At 40.1% G+C, this 12,470-nt stretch overlaps 1 protein-coding gene and 1 long non-coding RNA gene across 7 annotated transcripts in view; one reads left to right on the top strand and one right to left on the bottom strand.

Annotated features, from left to right (window-relative positions):
- Nucleotides 1–9,641, top strand: part of LOC144493415 (uncharacterized) — a 63,450-nt gene extending 53,809 nt beyond the window's left edge. The window contains exon 4 of the long non-coding RNA XR_013497739.1: nt 9,333–9,641. This is a non-coding gene — a long non-coding RNA (uncharacterized LOC144493415). The remainder of the gene's footprint in view (nt 1–9,332) is intronic.
- Nucleotides 1–12,470, bottom strand: part of zc3h6 (zinc finger CCCH-type containing 6) — a 60,545-nt gene that overhangs the window by 12,576 nt on the left and 35,499 nt on the right. For 4 of the 6 annotated variants that reach the window (XM_078212280.1, XM_078212279.1, XM_078212281.1 and 1 more), the window contains 4 exons: nt 9,075–9,206; nt 8,133–8,244; nt 3,755–3,864; nt 2,385–2,725 (listed from right to left, as the gene is read on the bottom strand). In XM_078212280.1, coding sequence (XP_078068406.1) covers nt 2,385–2,725; nt 3,755–3,864; nt 8,133–8,244; nt 9,075–9,206 — 695 coding nt within the window. The remainder of the gene's footprint in view (nt 1–2,384; nt 2,726–3,754; nt 3,865–8,132; nt 8,245–9,074; nt 9,207–12,470) is intronic. The other 2 variants (XM_078212282.1, XM_078212278.1) reach the window with 1 other exon arrangement.

Consider the following 12,470-nt stretch of genomic DNA (forward strand, 5'->3'; position numbering starts at 1 on the left):
ACTCTGACAAGAGTATCTTACCCAGGCCCTCTCCCCCACCCTATCCCTGTGACCCCACACACTTCTCATGACAATCCACTTAACCTGCACATTTTTGAGCTGTGGGAAGAAACCCATGATGTGGAGATGCCGGCGTTGGACGGGTAAATACAGTAAGAGTTTTAACAACACCAGGTAATGGTATTTGCTACCAAATAAACCTGTTGGACTTTAACCTGGTGTTGTTAAAACTCTTACGGAAGAAACCCACACAGATATAAGGAGAACCAAAGTCGGAATTGAACCCGAGTCCAGGGAGCTGTGAGGTGGCAGTGCTAACCACTGTGCCACCATGCTGCTCTCTCATTGTACATCATCTGCCACCTATCTGCCCACACTACCAACTTGTCTATATCCTTTTGAAGTCCTACACTGTCCTCCTCACAGTTTATAATGCTTCCACGTTTTGTGTAATACGCAAACTTTGAAACTGCCCCCTGCACACTCAGATCATTAATATACATCAGGAAAAGCAAGGATCCCAATACCAACCTCTGGGGACATCACCACAAACCTTCCTCCAGCCCAAAAAATATTGACCATTATATTTAAAATAATAATAATTTAAATATCTCTGCTTCCTATTACTTTGCCAATTTTGGAACTGTGTCCCTTTTATTCCATGAACTATAACTTTTCTCAAGTCTGTTGTTTGGAACTGTATCATATGCCTTTTGAAAGTCCATGTACACCAGGTCAACATTATTACCCTCTTCAAAAGACTCTAGCAAGTTAGTTAAACACAACTTCCCCGTTACAAATCCATGCTGACAATTCCTACAAAACTCACATTTTTCCACGTAACTACTAATTATATCCCAAATAATTGTTTTGAGAAGCTTCCCCACCACTGAAGTTCAACTGGCTGGTCTGTAATTGCTGGATCTATCCTTAGAACCTTTTATGAACAAGGACATAATATCTGCAATTCTCCAGTCCTCTGATATCTCCAAGTCTAGGGAAAACTGAAAGTTGATGGTCAGCGCCCCTACAATTTCCACTCTCACTTTCGGCAACATCCTTGGATGTATCCTATTCAACACTTTCTCATCATCAATTTTGAACCCTTGTAGTGACAGTTTCCTCCTCTGTCACCAAGGCTCGGATAGAATCTACCTCCTTGGTAAAGACCAGATGCAAAGTATTAATTTAATACATCATTCATATGCCTCCATGTTTAAATTCCCTTTGCGGTCCCGAATCAGTCCGACTCCTCCTTTTACCACCATTTTACTATTTATATGTCTGTAGAGACGTTGGGAATTCCCCTTTATGTTGGCTGCCAGTCTTTTCTCAATTCCTTCGCTTCTTTAATATGCATTTTTACCTCCTCTCAACCTTCTGTATTCCTCTTAGTTCTCAATTGTATTTTCTACTTGATTCTGATTGCAGCTCCACATCTTCCTTCCTATTTAAGTTATTGGTACCAATGGGGAATACAACCGTAGCTGTTTGTCCTCCCCAAGTAGAATGTAGTGTTCTGCTCTGTTACATCCTTGACCCTGGCACCAGGGAGGCAACATACCATCTTAGTATCACATTTACAGCCTCAGAAACACCTGTCTGTTCCACAACTAACTAATCCTCATCAATAGGGGAGGCGATGGTCTTGTGGCATCAGTAGACTATTAATCCAGAAACTCAGCTAATGTTCCGGGAACCTGGGTTTGAATCCCACCACGGCAGATGGTGGAATCTGAATTTTTAAAAAATCTGGAATTCAGAATCTACTGCTGATTATGAAACCATTGTTGATTGTCGTAAAAACCCATCTGGTTCATGAATGTCCTTTAGGGAAGGAAACCTGCCATCTTTACCTTGTCTAGCCTACATGCGACTCCAGAGCCACAGCAATGTGGTTGACTCGCAACTGTCTTGAGCAACTAGGGATGGGCAATAAATGCTGACCAGCCAGCGACATCCATGTCCCATGAGTGAATAAAAACTATTCTTTGTTCCCTAATAGGATGATATATCGGCCGAACCTAGCCCAACAACAGCATGAAGCAAAATTTCTTTCCACTGAAACTAACTGTAGCCTAAAGGCATCCATATCAAATCTTGGGGCCAAGTTACATATTGCACAAATGTTGAATATTGGGATGAGACAATAAAACTCTCAAAGTATGTAAACAATTGTCTATAAATGACAAACTGCAGTTTCATGTATATCTGCAACCATCTATTCAAATCAGAAAAGATTGCATATTTGCAGTAGGCACGTTCTCGTATGTTTTAAACTGTTTGCTTTGAATGGAGTTTGCAACATATTTTATATTCAATTAATTAGTTAATGCCTGATCACTGGCTCTTATTCCAATAGATACATATTAAAATCAACATACCTCCGTCCCATCTTGTGGACAAAGACACTTGTTGGCTGTACAACAATATCAAAGATAGAGGGAATCCTCCTCCCTGGTGAAGTTGCTTGTGGCGGGTTGCCAGGTGGACCCATCGGCATTGGACCCGGATAGTTTGGTGGTTGTGGAGGAGTTGGCAATAATCCAACTCCTGGTGGTGGCTTTGGAAGAGGAGCTATACCTTGTTTCCTAAGTTCCTCCACTTCAAGTTTATCATCATCTTCGTGATACACGTACTCATAATCATATTCATAATTATCAAAATCATTGGTATGGCTGTGGTCATTGTTATTGTCATAGTTTACATTTTCATTGTTCAACACCTGATAAAATATAATGAATATTAATTTGTCAAGCAGGTATGACAATGAACAATTTTGCAAAATTTATGAAAGCAAGCAACTGATTACATCTAAAGGATCACTTCTTAGGTACAAGTAAGTTTTCCCATCAATAAATATGCAAACATAAAATGATAATACTTATCAATTAAATAATGTTTTATGATCTCAGTAAAGGCCATTAATGTTAAAATAAATTCAAAAAGCAATGATTAACTGATACTAGGCCACAAGATTTCACTATTTTTAAAGAAAAACAAACATTGCTGTATATAAAAATATTCAATAAAACAATTACTAATTTAACAGTGATTTATAAAGACTTAATCCATTTCTTCTACCCCCCCCCCCCCACCCCCACACACCCCAAAACACCCAACCAAAGAATTCCCTTACACCGACAACTAAACACTCTTGGTTGACCATGGCTGACAATTCAAATGAAACTTTACCATTCCTAGCAGTCTAAAATTCTCCAGACAAAAGATGAAATGGGCACACCCAGAATGGTCAAAGGCATGAGCTTACATTTTGGGCCATGACTCAATCTAAAAACTTGGTGCAGTTAAAAACACATCACAAATCCAAACCCTAATTTCTTTAGCAATATTTAACATTTTCGTGCAATCATAGAAAATCTATGTTTCTTTCAGTCCAGTATCTGCCTTAAATGACAATTCTTCACGCATCTTAAAATAAGCTTTGGACAACTCAATCATCGAAGGCAACATAGCTGACCAGATACTATCCCAGTCTCTCTCAAATGCACACACCATAGAAGCTGGATGGCCAGTGAAATGGAAACTGATAAGAATATTGAAGTTAACTTCACATTACCAGTCATATACTTGTCTAGGTCAGCTAACACATCACAGATCAGTGAACAAACCTGGGACCTTCCTGGTTTGTATCTCTGGATGGGACACCATATTGTGCATTTCCCTAACAGCCATCAATCTGGCTACTTGTGATACATTTCATATTTTAAATTGCAAATATTTATTGACAAACCTTGTCCAACAGCTCCCTTGTTTCATCAGTAAGTGGAGCATGAGAGAATTTGCAGTTGTCTCCTTGATAGCATTTTGCTCCTGTGTGGTAGAACTTACATGGATATTCACGTAAAAGTACATTAAGGAATAGAACTAATAAGAACACTTAAAAAGAACAAGTCTGTGGCAAAGAACTCTTAGAACTCAGAAAAGCGGTGAGAGTTTAGTGAGCAGAGAGGCCCAGAAAGTGGAACAGAGTTCAGCGAGCAGAGGGACCATTAAAGCAACAAGAGTTCAGTGATCAAAGAAGCCATAAAGGCAGCGAGGGTTCAGTGAGCAGAAGGCTTGTCTTTACACCTTTGTTCACAGAATTAATAGTTACATGGACAAATGCAAATTAATTCAAGAAAGCCAGCATGAATTTATTAAGATAAAAACATGAACTAATTTGCTGGAGTTTTTTTGAAAAGGTAACAAGAGGGGGTTGTTGAGGATAAAGATCAAGACAGAGGCAGATAGGTTCTTGATTGGTAAGGGTATCAAAGGTAAGGGAAAAGGCAGGAGAGTGGGGTTGAAAAACATTATCAGCCATAATCGAATGGTGGAGCAGACTCGATGGGTCGAATGGCCTAAATCTGCTCCCATATCTTATGGACTGTGCAGTTGATGTGAGGTACATGGACCTCCCAAAGGTGTTTGATATAACACTGCACAACAGACTTGTGAACAAAGTTATAGCTCATGGAGTAAAAGGGACAGTGGCAACATGGATACAAAATTGGCCAAGTGCTTGGAAATAAAGTAGTAGTTAATGGATGTTTTTTGGACTGCAGGAAGATTTGTAGTGGAGTTCCCCAGGTTTCAGTATTGGGACCCTCGTTTTGCCCGATATAGTAATGACCTAGACCTTTCAAAGATTGCGGATGATACAAAAACTTGGAAACACCAAATTGAAAGGAGGGTAGTGCAGAACTTCATAGAGACATAAACAAGATGGTGGAATGGGCAGACAGGTTGCAGATTATTTCAATATGGAAAAAGTGATTAATTTTGGTAGGAAGAACATGGATACACAATATAAAGGGGCACAATTCTATAGGGAGTGCAGGAGCAGAGTGACCTGGGTACGTAAGTGAATAAATCATTGAGGGTGGCAAGACAAGTTGAGAGCAGTTAATGAAGCATAAATAAGTGATAGCCATTCGCTGCTTTATTCCTCAGGGCAATGTGTTGACCAGAGTCAAGCTGCCTGGTTTAAATAGTCAAACAATGTTTAGCATTTAACTGCCAATCGCCATTGACTGGTGCATTCTCCATGCTTTTTCCCCATCAGAATCCACTTGCCAACCAATCAGTACTCCCTTCTCATACAGTACAAGCTGTTGTTTCTCCTGATATTGGTATTCTTGCATTTGTCCTGATGAGCGCAAGGCAAGAAGCTTTGATAAAATATCTTCTCACAGCAATACTCAAGTTCTGTACTATCAAATTACTATTTACCAATCATGCATATACTGTAACACAGCACCTTTAAAATACACCATTCAAAAAGCTAGTTAATCTAATTTGTCTGCATTACCTAAAAAGAAACTGGACTGGGGGAAAACAGACAGAACAAAGAAAGTGATAAAAACACATAACAACACAAGTAAAGCCCAAGAACATGGTGTGGGAATGTAAATTGGGCAGCATATTAAAGATGCATTCAAATGGGTGCAGAAACGACTGAGAAAGTAGAAACATATTTTTCTTTAAGTCCATGTTACCACAGTAATAAAGTAATCCCTGTGATGTTACTGGATGATTTTTGAATTAAAGTGAGATAAAACCATAAGAACATAAGAAATAGGAGCAGGAGTAGGCCATCTAGCCCCTCGAGCCTGCCCCGCCATTCAATAAGATCATGACTGATCTGATAGTGGTTTAGTTCCACTTACCCGCCCGCTCCCCATAACCCTTAATTTCCTTATTGATCAGAAATCTACCTGTGACTTAAACATATTTAACGAGGTAGCCTCCACTGCTTCAATGGGCAGAGAATTCCAGAGATTCACTACCCTCAGAGAAGTTGTTCCTCCTCAACTCTGTTCTAAACTGACTCCCCCTTATTTTGAGGCTGTGTCCTCTAGTTCTTGTTTCCTTTCTAAGTGGAAAGAATCTCTCTGCCTCTACCCTGTCTCGCCCCTTCATTATCTTATATGTCTCTATAAGATCTCCCCTCAGCCTTCTAAACTCCAACGAGTACAGGCCCAATCTACTCAATCTCTCCTCATAAGCTAACCCCCTCATCTCCGGTATCAACCTGGTGAACCTTCTCTGCACTCCCTCCAAGGCCAATATATCCTTTCGCAAATAAGGGGACCAAAATTGCACACCGTACTCTAGCTGCGGCCTCACCAGTACCTTGTACAATTGCAGCAAGACCTCCCTGCTTTTATACTCCATCCCCTTCCCGATAAAGGCCAACATTCCATTTGCCTTCTTGATCACCTGCTGCACCTGCAAACTGAGTTTTTGCGATTCATGCACAAGGACCCCCAGGTCCCTCTGCACAGTAGCATGTTGTAATTTTTCACCATTTAAATAATAGTCCATTTTACTATTATTCCTTCCGAAGTGGATAACCTCACACTTGTCAACATTATACTCCATCTGCCAGATCCTCGCCCATTCACTTAGCCTATCCAAATCTCTCTGCAGACTTTCCGCATCCTCCACGCAATTCGCTTTCCCACTCATCTGTGTCATCCGCAAACTTTGTTACCCTACACTCGGTCCCCTCCTCCAGATCGTCTATGTATATGGTAAACAGTTGAGGCCCCAGCACCGATCCCTGCGGCATGCCACTAGTCACCAACTGCCAACCAGAAAAGCACCCATTTATTCCAACTCTCTGCTTCCTGTTAGATAGCCAGTCCTCAATCCACGCTAACACTTTACCCCCAACTCCGTGTACCTTAATCTTCTGCAGCAACCTTTTGTGAGGCACCTTATTGAACGCCTTCTGGAAACCTAAAAACACCACATCCACCGGTTCCCCTCTGTCAACTGTACTCGTTACATCTTCATAGAAATGCAGTAAATTCGTCAAACACGACTTTCCCTTCATGAATGCATGCTGCGTCTGCTTGATCGAACCATTTTTTTCCAGGTGTCCTGCTATTTCTTCTTTAATGAACCACAAAGAAATGGGAAAATTAATGAAGTCAATGATTTTTTGATTATCCCTTAAGCTTTGGGGTTTACTTGTAAATGTTTAATATAATCTTGAAATGCAAAAATATTAATACTCAAATTTCCCAACTACGGACGTTAAGCTAACCGACCTGTAGTTACCTGCCTTTTGTCCACCTCCTTTTTTAAATAGTGGCGTCACATTAGCTGTTTTCCAATCAGCTGGCACTTCCCCAGAGTCCAGCGAATTTTGATAAATTACAACCAACGCATCTGCTATTACTTCTGCCATTTCTTTCAGTACCCTGGGATGCATTCCATCTGGGCCCGGGGACTTGTCTACCTTTAGTCCCATTAGTCTACCAAGCACTACCTCTTTAATAATAGTAATCGTTTTAAGGACCACACCCCCTACAGTCCCACGACCGTCAATTTTCGGTACGGTATTTGTGTCCTCTACCGTGAAGACCGACACAAAAAACTTGTTTAAGGCCTCGGCCATTTCCTCGTTTCCCATTATTAAATCCCCCTTCTCGTCTTCTAAGGGTCCAACATTTACTTTAGCTACTCTTTTCCTTTTTATATATTTGTAAAAACTTTTACTATCAGTTTTTATATTTTGTGCTAGTTTAGTTTCATGATCTATCTTTCCTTTCTTTATCGCTTTCTTAGTAGTTCTTTGTTGTTTTTTAAAGCTTTCCCAATCTTCTAATTCCCCACTAGTTTTGGCCACTCTGTACGCATCGGTTTTTAATTTAATACACTCCTTTATTTCCTTAGTTATCCACGGCTGGTTATCCCTTTTCTTACATTCCTTCTTTATCACAGGAATGTATTTTTGCTGAGTACTGAGAAAAATCTCCTTAAAATCCAACCAGATCAAGACGCGAGACATTTCCCCAGATCTGTTATTTGAGTATTAATATTTTTGCATTTCAAAATTATATTAAACACTTACAAGTAAACCCCAAAGCTTAAGGGACAATCAAAAAATCATTGACTTCATTAATTTTCAATACAGAATTCCAAATCCCATTTCTTTGTGGTTCATTTAAAACAGCAATTTAAACAAATTAACTGTACAGGGTTTGTAACTTTATTCAGAAACTGGATAAATATTAAATAAGTGGATCAATGAACTGCTTGATCCAAGATCTAATGAAAGCCAAAATTTGAGAATGATTATCTCCATGTACACGTAGCTAGTTTAAAAAAAAGGATATCATGCATGAATATGCAGTTATCTCCTTTGGTGCAAAACCCATTTAAGTAGAATTTGCAGATGTCCTTCTTCTTCTGTATGACTACATCGTGACTGTATCTGCATTGGTCCCCCTAATTATAAATCAAAAATACATGCATTGTAATAGCTTGTCAAAGTAAAAAGAAAACAAATTTGTTAGAAAATAGAATACTCTTGAACTTTGAGAAAGTTGCAATTTCTTGAGGCTAGAGATTTCCTGGATGTGGAAACAACTACTTTTGTGTACCTTGGATGTATCGGTTAGAGTGGTATTATCAGAGTTGTTAACCTGTTCTCACCTATAGAAATATCCTGTGTGTGGACATCTGGTGAATGCAGGTGTATCTGGGCATGTCCGCCTGTTATGAATAAACTAAAAATGTATATATTCTAGTCTAAAGTTCTATTTTACAGTGATGGACAAAGTGCTTCATTCTGTATTGTATAAAATGCTCATTCAACTTACTTTATATAAACTAAATGAGTTGTTAGCCTCAACAATGAAGATAACAGTTTGATATTTTCAAGAACCTCTGGTGGTCAGCCTATATGATTTCTGTTTTCAACTCAGCAAACATATGTTGTTAACTGTGCAGTAAACAATCCCTATTCAATGCACAATGTGAAGCTTCTGCTCACAAGTAAGGTGGTCTCATCAATGAAAATTTTATCTGTCATGAACAAGACAGAAGAAAAGGACCTGAATGTAATAACCATGAATAGGAACTATCCATAATTTACATTTAAAACAACTGAAAGCTGGGTCAAGTGTGGGAAGGGGTGTGATGGGAAAGGAAGAAGGAAGATGGGAAAGAAGTTCCACAGCTCATTTAATCTACTGCTCTAGCTGGTGAATACCAGCAGCTCACTTTAGATGATTACGAGGGCACAATATGCACAAATTTTACAACGAAAAGCATACCCTGGTGCAGCGTCCCTCCAGAAAATACTTGCATATGCCTCCTTTCCTAATCTTTTCACCAGGACCGTGGTATGGAAAATCTTGATTTTTCTTCTTCTTCCGGATAAAATTTGGATTTCCGTAACCATCCTGCTGAAGAAGGGAACGGATTAATGAATTTTGTAATACTTAAAGATTAGTGCACCCCTGTAACTTTGTATGTCAGTTAATTTGTTTGTGCAAGCTTGTAACCTTGTATGCTGGCTAAACAAACCACAGGTGTCGAGATACGATAACGGCTAATCACTAAAGAGGAACAATATTGTGACAATAGAGGAACAGAACAGAGACAGTCGCGGCCTTGAGACAGCTACGATTACACGGACTACTGCTGCGGCAGCAATAACTACACGATGGAGGATGAACCATGACAGACATCTTGGAGAACTTCGGACGTGACTCGGGGCGGGAACTGGGATGTATAAAAATCTACTCTTATTTGTGTTCGGGGAGAAGTCTGGTGAACCGCTTTAGGAACCGGGCTTCTCCCAAAAGCTTTTGCAATAAAGCCACTGTACTTTGACTCTCTAACAGTCTCAGGAGGTATTATTTTACCGACAACACCTACAATACAGTTTTAGATCAGTAATGTTTTACAAAACAAGAGCTCATTTCCCTCCCAGTTTGCATGTAACTGGCAGCTCAAAGCCATTAAATCAGGGATAATCAGTACAGCTTTCTAAAATTCTTAAGATTCCTGACACATTAGTTTCTAGCCACCTTTCTAATGATTTAATCAGAGTTGCTCCTACTCAAAGTGTCTACTGTAAAAATTATTTGGAATAAGTACAATTTTTCTACAGTACTGCAAACAATTATAACAATGTACTGAACTTGCATTTACCTTTGGTGCGAAAGAGAAAATAAAACTTCATAATCAGAAAAGAGCATGCTGGCAATGTAGCAGTAAAGGAGGAGACAGCAGCGGTGTTGATGGGTGAAAATAAAGAGGTACATAAAAAATTGGCAGCCGAGAAAGCAGGGACGTCACTTGGTGGGATGCATCCAAGGTTACTGAAGAAGTTAAGGGTGAAAATTGTGGAGACTGGTGACAATCTTGCAATCCTCCCTGATATAGTGATGGAGACTTGCAGATGTTGCATCAGTTTAAAAAATGGGAGATAAACCTGGCAATTATTGGTCAGTCAGCCTAATGTTGGTGATGGGGAGCTTACAAGACAATAACCTGAGATAATATTAAAATGTGATGAAAGTCAGCAAGGATTTGTTAAAGACAAATCACCTTGAATATATGGAGATCTTCATCATTGAATAGTGAGGATTGATTAAGGTGGTGTATACTAGATATAGTATAGATTGGTGTTTGATGGCCAGCACAGACACAATGCGTCGAAGGGTTTCTGTGCTGTAAAACTCTGACTTTCAAAAGGCATCTAACAGAGAACCACATAGTAGACTTTTACCAAATCAAAGCCTATGGGCTGAAAGGGACAATGACAGCATGAATACAAAAAAACTAAGGAATAGAAAACAAAGACGAGCGACAAACGATTTGTTTTTCAGACTGAACAGAAATGTAGAATAGTCTTACCAAAGCCAGTGTTTGGACAATTGCTCTAATATATTAAAGTATTGGATTGATAGATAGACTTTTGAACAGTAAAGGAATTAAGGGTGATGATGAGCGGGTGGCTAAGTGGACTTAGCTCCACAAAAAGATCAGCCATGATCTTACTGAATGGTGAGCAGGCTTGAGGGGCCAGATGGCCTACTTCTGCTCCTAGTTCTTATGTTCTTTGAGTATACCGGGTCTAATCATAAAGTCTGTTGATGACATGAAACTCAGGTGCATGAAGAAATGCCGGAATAAAATGTCTCTTTTACAATCGCAGATGCTCCAAAGCACTCAACAGTCAATGTTTTAAATATTCTCGGGGAAAGAACATTTATTGCTCACTCCGAAATACCCTTGATAAGGTCATGGTGAGTCACTTTTGCAAACATCTGCAGTTCATTTGGTATTGGTACACTCAAATACTGTCAGGAAGGGAATCCCAGAATTTTGACCCAGTGACAGTAAAGGAATGGCGATATAATTCCAAGTCAGGAAGATGTGTAGTTTGGAGGGGAACTCAAAGGCGATGTTGCTCCCATGCATCTGCTATCCTTGTCCTTCTAGATGGTAGAGGTCATAGGTTTGGACGGTACTTGTCAAGAAAGACTTGATGAGTTGCTGCAGTGAATCTAATGGATGGTACACACTGGTGCCACTATGCAGTGGTGGTGGAAGGAGTGAATATTTAATTTGGAGGTACCAACCAAGTGGGACACTTTATCCTTGACTATGTCAAGCTTCGAGTGTTGTTGGAGATGTGCACACCCAGGCAAGCGAAGAGTATTCCATTATACACCCGAGTTGCATCTTGAGATAGGCTTTGGAAGTCAGGGGGTGAGTTATTTGTCACAGAATTCCTGGCCTCAGACCTGCTCTTGTAGACGCAGTATTTGTATGGCTGGTCCAGTTCAGTTTCTGGTCAATGGTAACCTCCGTAATGTTGATAATGGGCAATTCAATGATGGTAATGTCATTGAATACCATGGGGAGATGGTCAGATTGACTCTTTATGGAGATGATCATTGCTTGGCACTTGCGGCACAAATGTTGCTTGCCACTTATCAACCCAAGCATGTATGTTGTTTGCTGTGTTTGGATACAGGAAGCTTCAGTATCTGAATTGTGAATGGTGCTGAACACTGCAATCATCAGCAAACATTTCCATTTCTGACCTTTTGATGAAGGGAAGGTCATTGATGAAGCAGCAGAAGATCGTTAGGCCGAGGACACTACCCAAGGAACTCCTGCAAAAGTGCCCTGTGACTGAGTAGATTGACTTCCAACAAGTGCAACCATCTTCCTTTATGCTAGGTATGACATCAACCAGTGGAGTTTTCTCCTGGATTCCCACTGACTTCAGTTTTGCTAGGGGCCCTTGATGCCACACAGTCAAATGCTGCCTTGATGTCAAGGACAGACATTTTTGCCTCACTTCTGGAGTTCAGCTCTTTTGCGCATGTTTGGACCAAGGATGTAATGAAGTCAGGAGCTGAGTGGAGCTTGAGGAACAAGAAATAAGTGCCTCCCATCACTTTAATAATGATTGAGAGTAGACTGATGGGGCAGTATTTGGCCATGTCGGATGTGTCTTGCCAGGGCAGGACATGCCTGAGCAATTTTTCACATTGTCAGGCAGATGCCAGCATTGTAGCTATACTGAAACAGATAAGTGGCCAGTACTTTATTTGTTCATGAGATGGGGGCATCGCTGATTAGTTAAGCATTTATTGCCAATCCCTGGTTGCCCTTGAGAAGGTAGTGGTGAGCAGCCTTCTCAAATC

The sequence above is a fragment of the Mustelus asterias genome, chromosome 5, assembly GCF_964213995.1.
Source record: "Mustelus asterias chromosome 5, sMusAst1.hap1.1, whole genome shotgun sequence".
NCBI lineage: Eukaryota > Metazoa > Chordata > Chondrichthyes > Carcharhiniformes > Triakidae > Mustelus > Mustelus asterias.